The 16,859-nt window shown below is 39.6% G+C and overlaps 1 protein-coding gene across 1 annotated transcript in view; it reads left to right on the forward strand.

The window, feature by feature from the left end:
* The window catches only part of LOC137264936 (transmembrane cell adhesion receptor mua-3-like), a 93,923-nt gene that overhangs the window by 34,307 nt on the left and 42,757 nt on the right, over positions 1–16,859 (forward strand). Inside the window, exons 20-23 of the mRNA XM_067800288.1 lie at positions 3,121–3,690; positions 9,149–9,280; positions 11,271–11,399; positions 13,408–13,531. Coding sequence (XP_067656389.1) covers positions 3,121–3,690; positions 9,149–9,280; positions 11,271–11,399; positions 13,408–13,531 — 955 coding nt within the window. The remainder of the gene's footprint in view (positions 1–3,120; positions 3,691–9,148; positions 9,281–11,270; positions 11,400–13,407; positions 13,532–16,859) is intronic.

Below are 16,859 nucleotides of genomic sequence, written 5' to 3' on the forward strand. Positions count from 1 at the left end.
TGATACCCATGCTAATAATTACTGGATTGTCTGCGCTAGACTCGACTATTTAGAGACTGCCCCAATACAGTTGGAATATTGCTGACTGTGGCGTAACTCTAAATACACTGATTATTTGTATGGTGTAAGTAACCTAAGAGGTTATTCTCGACCAAATTGATAATGTAGGGCAGTGAAGGTGTACACAACAGACACGACAAGTTTAATCTAAATCGATTTAACTAATGCTTCAAAAATCCATACAGGTGACAGGTGTGCCAACGACTTATGTGTTCAAACAAACTGTTCAATTTTTGACAAATGTCTTGCTTGATATAAATTTGTTTTTCACCACAACCCATACTCCTATTTTAGGTGGTGTGGTGTTATCACATTCGCGCAAAGGTTTCACGGTACTAGTTATGTCATCTGGTTTCAACCTGTTCTCCCTTTCACTGAATGGACTGGACCTTCACATCCTTTAAAACGTCCACGACAGTCGTGACAAAGTCAACACCTACGACAACTCTGAAAACATGGTGACAAATCCTTGTTGTCCTAGGGTTCATTGCACAGACGAATGGACGAATAAGTGATGAAAAAAGAACTGTATTTTTATATGACATCTTTTATTTCTTTGAAATTTAGTGAACCAAACTTTCACTAACACATAAATCGAAGACGCAGAAAATCTCCTGGAGGAGCTAAGTAATGACATGTTGTGTAAGCAGTCACATAAATTACGTCGATGACTTACTGTAGATTGGTATTGATTGCTACCCCTACTAACGCAGCTGCACTGGGGTTTAATGTCAGCGACCAAACTCATGTGGCAAATATTCCTGATGTTAGTCCGCCCTTGAACAAGGTCACCGGGTTCCAATGGGGGATTTTCATATCCATGTCGATTCTTGTCTTGATCATGCCAACCAACCCGCACTTCCGTTCTGTCAACCATCTTTGCCTGTCAGTCCCAGTCATCAACAGGAGCTTGGGTCTTCTCTGCCTCAGTTCCTCTTGTGTAGAACGAGCTACCTCTTCATATGAGTTCTGTCTGACAAAACTCATTTAAGTATCTCTTAAAGACAAGCCTCTTCAAGCAAGTCAAAGCGTTAAAAGTTATAAAGAGGAACAGATGTCGCCAGCGACCACCATCTGGGTACAGAATCAACCTGCAATAGACGGGAACAAAAGGGAACAAATACACAGAGTGTTTTTGCCATAGAACTGTAAATAGATTCCAAACTCTTGCCAGAGAGGAAGACATATCAAATATCAACAGCATGTGGGAACAGGGTAAAGCACCCTCTACTGAGGCAAGCAAATCCTGCCTTAGAACGTAACAACGTGGAAGAAAGGAATGGATCGCACCTGACACATAACAAGTACTTTCATGCCTCTTCAAGTTAGCATTTGGCCAGGTACTTGGATGGCTTTTTCTTTCATTCCTTTACAAAGCACCACTGAACAGCTGAAATGGATGGAAGTCGGGCGATGTAGAAATATATGTTTTACAGATTAAAACTCGTATGCAGCAGAGAGGGTTTGGGTGATCCTGGCACAGGCTGGTTGATAAGGCCAATCGTCATCAACTGCCCCTCCTACACGCAGCCCAGACGGTGAAAGGGACTTTCGACTCCTACTGAGTTGATTAGTCGAACCCACCTAGACCTTCCCGAAGACTTCCCAAAACTGCAACCCGCTGCATTACCCAGTGTGTCAGTGTCGGCACTCTTCTGTTCTAATGGTACCAAACCAAAATCACTGAGAATAAAGGGAAACCTGAGGACAGTGTACCTGGGATGCAACGAGACATTTCAAGGGCGAGGTCCGCAAATTTGACATGTATTTTTTCCCTGAAGTTTGCCAATCACTTTGCTGTCAAGAGGAACAGACGATTCAAATTCATAAAAACTTTTGTGATTTAACAAAATGGACAACATATATCAATTGGAAATAAAAAAACACTGAACAGATCATCTGCTGTTTTTTTGCTGATCTATTAATACAGTTTATGTGAATATATTGATTTTAACGATGATCCTGTCAGTATTTAATTGTGGGAATATTTCCCTTCAATTTGAAATTTGACCTAATTCCAGCTATCGTAATGACATTTATTTTGCCGTTTGGTACCTACATCATTTGTTTAGAATGGCGTGTGAAAACGTTTTACTAATGCCACATTATTTGTTATTTATTTATAGAACGTATCGGTTGAAAACACGTTTTTTCACATTTAGGACCCTCATCATGATTCTGAAATGTTTAAACATTAGCAATTATCTTAAGATCAATATGGTCCAAAACATTAGTTTATATTCGCGCTTAAATAGTTTCAAATCCTTTTTATGACATGAATTCCTTCTCAAAAGTGTTCCATTTTCTTACGATACAGTGGATGTTGAATAATCTGATTTATGCGACAATCTGTGAAATCCGACATAATTTGGGGGATTCCGTTCGTCCATATTATAATAATTTAAACATCGAATTATCTGTCATCTGTACATTTCCAATTCCCACACAATTTTCGTATTCCAGTGGCGCTAGCACGCTGTACAATCCGATATCCTTTCCCAATTTGGACTAAAATACCCAGTCAACCTGTCAATGGCCAATTGACAACCAACATCCTTCTACTGGTAATCATTTTGGTCCGAGCACTTGCTAAATGGGAGGTAATTAGTGGTGTGAGAATGTACCTTTATTTTCACAAGATCAGTGTTATTAAGTATGTATATCAGTTATTTGACATCAGTGTGACGGCCTAGGTATGTTTTGACTAGCATAGGATGAATGGACTCAGAAAAAGGGATAGATTAACGTGTGAGTGAGCTGAAACTAAGAACTTTGCAATGGAGTTGAAAAGGAAGAAACGCCATTTATGTAGAATGTTTTGTTTATGTAGAGATGTATCACAACGCCCACGTGACGCGACGACGTTGATCTATGATGTTTTGTGGTGGTTTTTGTTATCGGAAATACACGATTAATTAGCATTTAGAACAGATATTGACCAAAGACTGCGTATGGAAAACAGACCGTTGAAGTAATGAATTACTGAATCAGACAGTCATTGTTTTAGACAGTACTTATTAAGGTTCTGTAATCAATTCCTATTTTCTCTGTTTCATTCAGCTTGTGGAAAAGAGAGAGTTGACCTGTGTATCATCCTTGATGAGTCTGTTTCGGTTGGGGCCAACAACTTCATCATTGCTAAACAGTTCGTCGCAGGAGTGGTGGAGAGGGCAAACATTAGTTTAGATGCGGTACAGGTATCAGTAATAACTTTTGCAACAAGTTCCACCATTGATATAAACTTTAGTGACTATTCAAATGACACAGCGGGCCTCCAGACTGCAATCAATGGAATAGTGTACGCCAGAGGAGGAGGAACGAACACTGCCCAGGCGCTGAATCTTGCAGCCAATACTGTTTTCTCAGCAAATCGTCGAGGTGAACGACCAGACGCCCGCAACGTTGTGATCGTTGTCACTGATGGAATGGCCAGTAACGCAATGATTCTTCTTCAACGGGCAATTACGAACATTCAGAGTAAGGCAGAGGTGTTCACAGTCGGTGTGGGATCTCAGATATCTGTCACTGAACTTCGAAGCATTGCCTCAAACCCGGATGCAGAGCACGTGTACGAAGTCGCAACTTTCGATACCCTTATGTGTATTACTGATTCGCTCTTCACCTCACTATGTAAGTATGATCGGAAACAGGTAACCTTAATCGTACTATACGGGCTTGAAATATGCTAACAGAAAAAAACGTTATGCGAGGTAGGAAAATTAAATTATGAAGCTAATCTGAAAATTGAGTGTATGTTCAACAATGAAACCTCATGATTTTATCTAAGAAAGTGAGGAATCTCCTTTGACGAAACCCATGAAGGTCCGGTGTAGACTAAGCCTTCAGCAACACATGCTTGCTGTAAATGGCGACTATGCTTGTCGTAAGAGGCGAGGCGACTGACGTGACCTGGGCCCCGTTTCACACAACTCTCGTAAGCCTAAGATCTCGTAACTTTTCTCGTAGCATCCGTAGCTCCTGTATTACAGTATAGGAGGTACATTGGCTACGAGAAAACTTACGAGATCTTAGGCTACGAGAGTTTTGTGAAACGGGCCCCAGGTGGTCAGGCTCACTGGCTAGGTTGAGTAACGTCATCGATTCCCAGTTACGCAGATCAATTCTCATGTTTGCTGATCCAGACTTCATTATTTATAGACCGCCGCCATATAGCTGGAATATTGCTGAGTGCGGCGTAAAATTCAACCCACTCACTCACCTTTGACGAAACATGTATACAGCTGAAATAACAGAATACCTCAAGCACAGTACACCAGCGTCATAGGACGAGTGGAAAAACTGATTAAGATCGATCCTTGTCTCGTGAACCGAAAGAGAAGATCCGGATTAGAACTGGTCTTCAGCAACCCATGCTTGTCACAATGGACGACTTAAGGGATCGGGCTGTCAGGCTTGCTGACTTTGTTGATACATGTAATCGTATCCCAATGATGTAGAGTGATGTTCATTCTGATGATCAGTGGTTTGTCTGGTCCAGACTCGATACCCGTGTGGATCCGAGGACAGAACGTGTCCACAGCACCCCATTGGCGGTCGTAAGAGGTGACCAAATTGACCAGCCTGTTTGGCGTAGGTTTGAACGGTGTGTGGTGGTTGAGGACATTGGTGCCATTTCGACCCCTTACTTCACCCTGATGGATGATAGTATCGGCCCGGCTCATTAACCGCTTGGTCATGCCAAGCTCTGTGTATCTGAAGTTGCATAACATATATTTTTAATATATGTTTCCTTGATTTACTCTTTTGGTCTTAATTGCTCTCAAAATTCAAAGTCAGTAAAACGTTCACAATAGATGAATTAATTCGGCTAGAGTCTAAATACGCAGAAGCCGAATCTGGTAGGATTTATATTTTCAAGATATTCTTCTGCTTGAGTGTACCCTCCTAGTATCCCTGGTGCAGGAAACGGATCCAATTCCAGCTTCTCCTTTCAACTATTGACGTGCCCCAACACATGAATTGCAGTAAAGACATCGTTAGTGATATTGGACGTTGTCGTTCAGATATAGCTGATATCATTAGAGAATTACGCACCCCAGGAGTTTTCAGCGCTTGGAAAAATGATTCTGTCACCAAAACGATCTGTTTACATTCTGTCTTCCGACACACCCACAATCACTGAAATAGCTATAGCAGCTTAAGGTGTGGATAACTATATATATTGATCCCTAATCCCTTGAGGTGTTATACCAGTCAAAATATGACCATGGGTTTAGATCATGCCATAATCATTGGTGCTTGTTATCGTTGTGGTGGAACATGAGAAAACAAGTCTTGTTACAAACCTCCAAGCTGGTACTGGTTGTTATACCTGTTCCCCAAAGGGTTGCCCTGGAAACTACAATCAACGGATATTCCCTTCCCAGAACCGAGAAAGATTGTTCTTACACAAGAACCTCCAGGTCCGTTATACTCTATCTATTCAGGCTTCAAAGCCAAAACCATGTGTCTCTAGATTGCCGGACACCTGTTCCTCTGGGACAGGAACGTCTTCAGCTCTTGATTTGTCTATTACAAGCTCTAAACTATTGAATGAATTCGACTGGTTTGTCCACGACGACCTCTCTAGAAGAGATAATTTCCCAACAATACTAAACTTGTGAATCCATCTGATGCCTGAACTTTTTAACGATATTACTGATGCCATGCTTTTCAAATGAACTACATAACATAGCTTACAAGTGTATTCGAACGTCCTCTACAATTCTGTTTATACAAAAAACACGGTTTTACGATGAATGCAAACATGCTAAAAGGCACGGAATAAAGCTGAGCATTCTTTCCTCGGTCATCCTGTGGTCCACAATTCAGACAAATTCAAGCTTTTAACCAGTTTAGCAAGGCGTACTTTCAAGCAAATTCAACATCACTTTTGGCGAAATTATGTATCAAAAGCTAATTTGCACACGCCACAATCTGAGGTGTAGAACATGATCCAGAAAATCAGTGGTTAGGGTGCTCCAAATCTAGCTCCAAAATATCAAAAACAGCAGAAAAATTAAGCAGGGAAATTTCACGCCCGCTTGGGATCCACCTTGTCTGATCATTACAGTCAGGATCAAGGTCTCCCACTAGACAATATTTTGTCTGTCAAACCTGAACCATTTCTAAATGGCACACGCATCTACGTTGTATAAGAGGCCTCGTTCTTCGGTCTTATTTTCGACACCCATTTAACGTTTATGCCGCATAACAAATACCTAAGAAATAAGACCGAAGAGACTCGATTTGTTAAAAGCTGTTTCCAACGTAAAGAGTTGGGAGGTGATCAAGCTACCATCCTACACCTGTATCGATCACTGGTCTGCTCGAACCTTTTTTTATTTGCACATACTTTCAAAGTACAGGTCACATGTCACATGTTATAATCAACAAATCAAGTTAATAATTGCATGCTCTGTACTTTCCAGAAAACATGTATCTATGTAAAGGTGCTAAGGTCTGCACGAAACTTGATTATGGATCCATTGTATGTGGTTGAGCCTGCAAAAGCTACCTAAAGGTCCCAGATTCTGTCCACCACTAAGGTCTCTGGCTTTGTAATGGGTCTTTTTAGAACTTCTCCTGTTGACAGTTTATACTTCGATGCCATTAAGCGATCTCTTTTACCAACGCTGTATTATCTTTACGGTATATCACAAAACTATCTATCTAATCTTTAGAGTCTAATCCTGCATTTGACTGTGTCTTTAATCCTCATTCTCAGGATCTGTACAATGAGTTCTCTCTTATTCCACCGAAAGGAATAACGATTAAACATTTCCTTTCTGCTGCTGACAATGAGCTGCAAAATATATATTCTTCTTTCTCTTTTGGCACTTAAATCAGTTACAAAGTATATACAGTACATACAAATCCATATTCACAGATGAATCCAAGGATGGTAGCACATTTGTATGTGATACTGTTATTGGATCCAGAAACAATATCTGTTAGAATCCTTGATGTTTCACTGTCGAAGCAAATTCCATATCAACAGTTCTAAAATATATAAACATCATAAATGTAAACACTATGCTACTAGTATTTCTTTTCTGACACACTTTCTTACCTTCAGGCTGTTAAACAGTTATCGTATGAACATCCCCTTTTAACAGAAATGATTCAATTGTATAATGATCGCGCTACTCGTCTGTACGACATCGTCCTCTTTTGGTTACTCAGCCAAGTCGGAATATCTTGTAACACAATCGCCGATTTTACTGTCAAGGCAGCACTCTACACGTCTGAACATTTAACACCACTTCTTATCCCATACTCGGATTACAAAGATCCTGTTAGATGTTATATCCTTGACCAGATACAGGAATGGGACACCCAAATAGGTATCAATGAATTACATGAAATACACCCTATGTTGGTTATACCTACTTGGTGTAGCCATGGGCACAAGAATCTGTCATGAAACATCGCTCTAACGAATAAAGAAGTTGTTATCCAAAAACCGTTTGTTTTTTATACCTACTTGGATAATCAGAGTTGAGGAGGTCATCATACAACAACGTCGTTTTTTTAACACAAGATATACACACCAATATTTGGTGACGATGAAAATCCTCTATTGTGTTTCCCTTGGACCAATATTTGTTGAAGATGAAAATCCTCCATTGTGTTTCCCTTGGGATGAGAGAGTCAAGCATGTCTTGCTTGACGGAACTGAGCTTTTCATCACAAAGGATTAATATTTCAGTGTAAAGACAGTTAAAGGTCTTTTTGATAATTTTAATTATCATTTTAGTATCGAATTTTTAAAAGAAATTGAATTGCATGATAAATTTGTCATATGTTTTGTAGAATTGGAAGTTTAAATCAGTGGCTGAGATTGGTACTATCCACAAAGGGGTGAAAGTATTGAAACATTATTGTCCTCATGAGAGTGTACGAAAGTCAGTTTAAATCTGTCCACTCTTTTTGATTTTAGAATATGTGTTTTTCTAATGTATGACTAGATGACTAGTATGACTAGACTGACAAGCTGATGGGATGGTGTAAATCCAGCTTGGGTCCAAGCAAGAAGCAAATGTACAGTAAGAACAATGTGGAAGAGAATCATTTTACTCTAATGTGGCACCTACATATTCTAGAGGGTGACAAATTCGTTACACGATCACTTACCAGGTTGTATTGAATGGTAAGGCCAAACTTGAGATAGACACTGTTCTTCCTTGGGGCGGTGAGGTAGCCAAGTAGTTTAAGCGCGGGTTCGTCATTCTGGTGCCCCTCGCAGTGATTTTGCTTGAAAATTCCTAAAAGCAGCGTAAAAACATACTCACTTACTTTTCCAGGTCCGCCATGTGTCTTGAACTGCTCCATAAACCAGATCTGTGATCGTCCAGCAAACGTCTGTGTTACACGTAAGCTACACTACTGTTTCCGTTTCCCAAATTATTCCTGTGATCAAGTATATATTGCATTGCTGATGTCCACTTTGGCATAGAAATTTGTAAATGTCTCCTTCCTCTGCAATTACTGCTGAAGTTGCACTCGTCATCAGAATCTGTAAATATGGTTTCATATCATCATGGAAAGTCGTCATTAAAACACGGTGAACTAAATGGTTTAATCAGCCTGGTAACCCGTGAGGATCCAGGTTAGAATATTGTCCATATTTTTGTACGAGGCAACTAACACGATCGGGTGGTTAGACTTGCTGACGTGGTTGGCATATGTCATCGTGAACCATTTGGGTCAATCGATGTTCATGCTAATGATCACTGGCTTATCTGGTCCTGACTTGATGAATTGCAGACTGCGGCAGTATAGTTGGAATACTGTTGAGTGCGGCGTTAGAACAAACCAACGAACGAACAAAACTCAATTTTCTAAAACAAAATCAGTGATAACAAAACTGCTCACCATCATACTGAGATTGATACTGTCATGCAGTCTCAACAAGCACTCATCTTTGGACTCGCTTTGCATTGCCTCTTGTCAGACAAATTAACACGCTGTCTTCACTGTCAGTGGTATTCGTTGGACTTATCACAGAGCACCATCAAACAGCTGAGATATCGTTAAACAACAAACAACCAAGCAAACTCACAACCTTGTTTTTGTCATATTGTAGCTGTTAACGAGTGTGCAGAAAACACAGACAACTGCGACCCAAATGCAGCTTGTCAAGATACGCCAGCTTCGTTCGAATGCATGTGCAATCCACCCCTTGTCGGTGATGGAACTGTTGGAAACTGCAATGAACGTGAGTAGAAGAATACCATTTTAAAAAACATACAAAGAGTTGTTGGTTGCCATATTGTTTTGGCTGGTACCGGCAAGATAGGGCATAATGGTACATGTTACAAATGTGAGTCAGAAACATCGTCAGTAATGAACTGTAGTTCAACGAGCCGCAGGTGATTGAACATCAAGAGCTGATATATAACGTCACCAAATAATGGTCTTGATAATGGCTCGTCGTCAAGCATTTGGTGGGCATTATTAAGTTACAGTGGCCTGCTCATTTCTGATAACGTCCGGCCGATTAAATGAAAAATAAACATTCTATGCAGTTTAGCTATAAAGCCTGTTATATATTGTATTGAAGTTGTTGCCTGCTTGTTTTACGTCTATATCAGTGATATTCTAGTTGTATGATAAGTGTATAACTTGTTTTAGATACGATATAGCTGAGGTACTGACGATGTGTCTAAAAACTAACCCACTCATCACTCACACACTCACACACTCATCACTCGCCCACGTGAATACGGTGTGTAAGTTCCCAAAATGAATTGATATTATTCTTGTTTTTTGTTCTGTGTTATGGGCCTGACCCAATCGATCCCAACTCTCTTTATGTCTGCAGTGGAATGGCTTTAAGGAACTTAACCTAACAACGAAGGGTGTAATGTATTCATTTCAGGTATGATTAAGTCCATTAGCACGTGCAGTGGATGCAAGCTCTTTTTGACAGACGCGACAAGGTGCCAATATTTGGAAGACATCAAAATAAGACATGATGATTTATTGTGATGAAAATGGACAAATGTGCCGTTTGTCCATGCTGACGTAAATAACCTACAACTGAAAAGGACAACACCAACAACCATCCATGTGGACATGGGATCAACGTTAAAGGATAATGATCTCCCCTTTGTCGTAGTTTCAGCCCAAGAAGATGAGGGTGTCTCGGAAAAGTTCCAAATAAGAAAGACCTACAGGAAGGAAAAGTGTGTTTTTGAATGGTGCCTGTATTTGTGACTGTCCAACGACTAACTCTACGTCACATATACACAACTGCCGGTATCTTCCATGAGCATTTGGAGAACATTCAGAGCAATGAACTGGCCATAGATGACGTTTGCCATCTCTAGATTCCAATGCTGTTGATACAGATTCTTCATTTCTCATTTTGATTCGTTTGCTTGTCGGCATTTGTCTGTACGCCCTCTATAAAGTTGGATCATAATCGATTGATCATCATCATGAGCATCGATATGCAATTTAGGATACGATGGGTGGATTGGGACACACAGTCACAGTACTTTGTCCAGTTTCACTGCACGTTGTTGTACCCGCAATCTAGGTGTTTGCACGTGTTCATGTGGCCACCATCTGGTCATATACCAACAGATTCGTGGGTTCTTTTAAGTGCATAGAGTGTGACTCGACGTTAGGGGTTGTGACAACATGGAAAGAGTTTGCAAAGTTGACTCCAAGGAGCTTACTCCCGGTCACACGTGGGCTCCATCCCGACACCTTAACGTCGCTGGATCACTAGCCTGGCGCTTTAGCCAGCTTGTCGGATCTTCCCCTCATTTGGAAGCAGGCCCTGATATTGATGATAACCACTCACATTTTAAGGTGATATCAGGCCGAACAATGTAACAAAAATCTACCATTTGGGAACACCAAGGCCTAAATGTCAATACGAAAAAGTGCTACTTTAGTTTACAGTGATTTCTTAATTAGTAACTATCCTTGTCTCATCTGATGTTGTTTTACTGTCCTTCGTTGGCAAGGTTTTCATAATGTACTTATAATTATTCGAAATACATACCTTGATATATTCACAATGTGGCTGAAATACTGCCGATGTGACTTAAAATCTCACTCTCTCACTAGTAACTAACGTTGACTCATCTGGTGATGTAAGACACATGTATGGTGCGGTTACAAATTTCGATGCAGTTTCAATGAACTACATTTCATATTAAAAGTATAACGCTACTCTTGATAATATATTTTAGCTGACCCGTGCTCTTCCAACTCTACCAACAACTGTGATGCCGACGCTTCCTGTACACCAACGGTCGGTTCATTCAACTGTACGTGCAATGACGGCTTTTTCGGAGATGGTACAGTCGGTAACTGTATGGGTAGGTAAAAGGATGATTGTATATTCTCATAATATTCACATATTCTCATGATAAATGACCTGACATTCATGAAAGTTCTCTTCCTTATAACCATCCGGTGTAAATCACAACTAATTTCATCGGACCAACTTACATAACATGGCTAGCTATATCTGGCAAACAATGATTTACGACCTGTGTAAGATGGAACATCATATATGAAACTATTTAGGATATTCAGTCAGTAATATATTCATTTATAGTTGGGAAGAGGGTGGCGGAGTAGCCAAGGGATTAAAGCAGTCCCTTGACAAGCGTGTGACTGCCCATTGTGTTACCTGCCGTGACGGATCGGTGGGGTAGCCTAGTGGGAAAAGCGGTGGCTTCTTATAACGTTTATAACCCGTGAAGGTCCCGGGGTAGAATAGGCCTTCAGCAACCCATGCTTGCCATAAAATGTGACTCTGCTTATCGTAAGAGGCGACTAACGGGATTGGGTGGTCATATTCGCCGGCTTGGTTGACACATGTCATCGGTTTCCAGTTGTGCAGATCGATTCTCATGCTGTTGATCACTGGATTGTATGATCCAAACTCGATTATTGACAGACCGCCGCCATATAGCTGGAATATTGCTAAAAGCGGTGTAAAAACTCACAAACTGGCGCGATATGGCTGAAATATTTCGAAAACTGTCGTATAAAACTCACTCCTTCGACTCGGCGGTGTAATTACCCACAAATGTGCAAATCAACGTTTAGAAGTCATTTTCTGTGTTTAGTTTTCCAGTATGTCTGTTTACAAATCCACAGTCCCAAAAACACTTTCTTTTTCTTTTGAATGGATCGGTCGGTTGTATGTAAAGCCTGTCTAACCCTATAACTTTATGTTTGAAGCTTGTCCTTGACGCAACGACCCGCTGCTGCAAGTCATCTTTGGCCTTCCAACCTACAACCCATGTAGCACATATTAAATAAACGTAAAGTACATACAGCATCTTATTGTATTCTTCAGTTTTCATTTGCTTGTTCGCATTTGGGAGTACGCGTTGGTCATCAAGGAATGACTTTTCAGTGCTACGCCAGTGACGGATTTGTGGACCATTTGTCACTAAACATCCAGGTGCTAACACAAACTATTGTTGTCTTGATTGTGTGGCTGCAATCAGTCAATAACGTCCTTGAGAAAATCTCCCTTTTACGTATGCCAATAAGTGACACTATGTCAGTGAGTGAAAAAAGATCATTGACGAATCATCAATGGATAATTTACATGCCGTCGCCATTAGCTGGTGCAAAAACAGACAGAACAAAACATCATCACAGATGATCAATGTGGCGTTTGTTAAGCGCAGAGACATATTTAGATTTCATCTAACTTCAGTAGTAAGACACTTGTTTAGAAAGAAACATAAGAGCTCAGAAAAAGTTGTAACCTTTCCAGAACTCTTGAGAAAACACGAACTATAGTGTCGTACAACGTAGGTATTGTAGAACTTATGGGGTGGAACAAACAGGTTGCACACAGTCAGGAGTGTCCGACAGAGACTACCAGGGAAAGGTGGCGAAGTGAGGCTGACTATTACACAGGTCTGGACTGGCCCATTAGTTCATCCCTTTGAATCCCTTGCTTTTCTTTTGGTCTGTACGCCCTCTTCTCGTTCTCTACCAGTTATCCCGCCTCTCCCGCTCTCAGCCGGTATCCCATATCCCACCAGCTTTTATATAGAGGCATATAACGAACTAACAATCAGCTGTTCTCAAGGATATAATCCGCGTCGGTCTGCTGTTCTCAAGGACATAACTGCGTAGGTCTGCAGTTCTCATGGAAATACTCTGCTTAACTGGCCATATTTTGACGAGCTTGACATAGTTTCACAAAGGGCATTAATCGTTATGCCCTTTTGCTTATCTACATACATCTGAATCTGCAAAGACATTTGGCTTAGAATTGGAGCATAGACAATAATTGGAAATTTCACAAGCATACATAGTGAATAAAGTGAAATTATAATTTCTTCTTCCGGATAGATGGAAGTAGAATGAATGTCTTCATAAAGGTCGACATTAGAAGCATCACAAAGGGAAGGAAACTATTTTTGTCTGCTCATAGTGGTGATGTACAAGTGGACACAGAAAGTCCAAAGATACTGAGGTATGCAAATCCAAAGTTCTTGAAGACAAAACAAGATCCCATCCCATCAGTGAGTCACAAATGTCTGTTCTTGTTGATCATAGTAAGCATTGATACACTTTAAGCAGAAACGTTGGGCTTGGTTTTGAGTTGTAATGTGTAGTAAGGTTACGCCACACCTCTCAGCCTAAGAGGGTCATACGGATGCTTACAGTTCTTACGAGGTTTGAACTAGTCATTTAACCTTTTGAACTGACTGCAAGACTTCATCAGCATCATCGTGATTTCATTTTGGAGCTTACACTGACTATACTGTTCCAGGAGTTAAAAGTCCTACCAATATGCTCGAGAAGATCAAGTTATGAACCTAGTTTCATTTCTGTTTCGTCTATACATTCTTGCCATAATCAGATTAATATTTTAGTAGTTCAAGGGGAACTACTCTAGATGGTACATGTAGCGCATTATTGATCCAGGATATACTGTTCCTGAGACCTTTCTTTTATTGTGATAAACCCAGATACCAAACATGAAAAGAATCTAATCAACGGTTCTTAAGATACTTTTCAATCCGTATGTACGTACGGACGGACGGATCGAGCGTAATACTTTATCCCCCACCTCGCACTAAACCCTTTTTAAAAGTTCATGATTTTATAATGGTTGATAACGTGCTTCCCTTTCTTTCAAAATTCAATTCAATGCGGGGTTGACAACGTGTTCTAGTTGTTTCGACGTAACATGTTAAGATAATATGTTATTTACATGTTGAAACCATTTTTCGAAAAATATTGTGTATATAAATATTGCAATCAGACACAATATTTGCGACGTAATTTATCTTTTCACCAATGTGTCGAAACATGTAACGTACCTCTTCATACAGTCACCCAGTCATTCAGCTATTAGTGTCACTGCTGTTGCAGTTTGTTTGGATCCGAACTCTTTTGCTAATTCTTATTCGTTAGTAGTGTTAGAGGCATTAAATTGATTTAAGCGTTCGTAAAATAAGAAACTCTACGTGCAAATGAATAAGACCGACGAGGGCAGTAATCTGGGGGAATTAACTGCAAACCTTACACGGATGTATTGTACGAGGATCATGCATAAAATTGCGGAAAAGCATGTGCAAATATCGTGCATGTGAACAGCTAGACTAAGGTATTGGTGCATGGTTTTGTGAAGAATTCACCGATATTCATCATCTATTGAACTCATGAAAATAATGCTTTCAATGTGTTTTTGTTTTACAATAGACCACTTCATATGTAAACAGTACTTATAAGAGTATGGGATATTTTGCAAAATCTATTAGAGAACAGATGACAGAAGTAAGTGGCGACGTGTATAAATTTGTGAGTCTAAATGTGATAGATAGTATATTTGGAACACAGTTTCGTGGATTTATGGTAATTAATACTAGAAAACGACTAGAAACAAGTAAACAATTAACAGAATTCTTGCTAATCGGAAAAAGAGGAAACTAACTCTATAAAGGAAAATTACACTCTGAAAACAGACAAGGGAAAATTACAATCTGAAAAACACATCAAAACACACCATATCAAAACACATTATTTTTTCTGTGTTAACATCACTCCTGAAAGAATTTCTTAATAAACTAAACAATATTGTCATGTGGGATATCAAGAAGAATAAAATCAAGAGAACAGCTATATGTAGAAAACATGAAGAAGGGGGATTAAGAATGACATATATCAAATCATTTATAAATGATCTTAAGTTATCCTGGCGCAGGAGGTATGTAAATAAAACTCACAATCCAAGTTTGTTTCCACTGAACAAAATATTTCTTCTTGGCACACATATTCACAGTCATGCAAGGACTGATAACTCATTTTGGAGTGTTGTTTTAGCTAATAAATATTATAGACAACATACGACAAATACTTGTCAACCAGAAAAATCTTTGCTGAACCTTTGTGCTTGAATTACCTATTTAGAAATAGTAATTTCTTGTCGGAAGGTTGGTGTAACAGAGGTATTCAAACAGTTAGAGACATATGGGATCACGCATTTTTGTGCCAGTCTTTGATACACATAAACCTTTACTGCATCAAAGGAACAATTTTAGAGCACAATAAAATCATAATATTATTAAATCGTCCCTAATTTTGGGGAAAATACTCTTTTATCTCATCCCATAAGTAATCAGAACCTCTCACCAAACTCGACCCTTCAAAACCTACTTTCGCAAATGAAGGGATGTAGAATTTTCTATGACAAACTTATGCCCGATCTGCAGTTTGTCAGAAATGGCAGAATGAACTAAACACAGACATTTCACAGAATACCTTTTTTAACAAAATACAGAAACTGCACAAAGGATGTAAATGTAGATTTTCAGTATGCAGATTAATAAACAGAGCAATGTATACTAGAAAGAGTTGGTGCAAATGAAGGTAATTGAAACAAATATTTGCTCTTTTGGTCAAAAAAGACCAAAGTCTCCAACATGTATTAACAATGTAAACTTGTGCGGGAATCATAGAGAAAGGTTGAAAACTTTACTAATTCTACACACTGTGATGTTTCCATTTCAAAACAAGCCATTCCGTTTTGCAACGTTTCAGTTAGCCTAAGCATTGTCCTGGCCAAAAATATATTCATACTTCAATTGTAAAACAGGATGAACTATGCATTGATTGTCTTACTAATAGTGTTAAAGATGTGTACACAGTAGAAAAAAATCTTGCTTGTAAGAACAATGTTTTGCGTAAATTTCATTCCAAATGGAAACCTCTCAACAATGTATAACATCATACACCTGACATGTCCATCATTTTATACAAGCGATTTCAGGTATATGCTCTGAAAACAGTGGTAAATATCAGCTGTACACCTCCTGAACTGAGATGAATGTCGAGAATTTGAAAAGTGTACCCTATTGACTAGTCTGCAGACTACACGATGCCATTTAGTTTCCACTAAGAAAGTGAAATCCCAAATATGACATATGTTGTAGTCTGCAGACGTCTTTGATCCTTGAAACACGTGCCTCTCACAAGACACTTGTCTTGGACAAATTCCTTCTTTCGTAAATACAGTTATTTAGGTAATACTTTAACGTCGATGTACGTCATTGTTACTGCTACCATGGTCTGTAAATACTCGTATCTGCACCAGACAATCCAGCAATCAACAGCATGAGCATCTGTCTACGCAACTGGGATATGATGACGTGCGCCAACCAAGGCATCTGTGCTTTATTCCAACAAGAGAGCGACGATCTGACAATGAAATGATTCTGAAGGACCCTCAACGTACCTTTATCTTTTCTTGGAGACACACCGTTCTCCCTGAACTTACCACGTAACGAAATGAGAGC

Source organism: Haliotis asinina, chromosome 15 (assembly GCF_037392515.1).
Source record: "Haliotis asinina isolate JCU_RB_2024 chromosome 15, JCU_Hal_asi_v2, whole genome shotgun sequence".
Lineage (NCBI taxonomy): Eukaryota > Metazoa > Mollusca > Gastropoda > Lepetellida > Haliotidae > Haliotis > Haliotis asinina.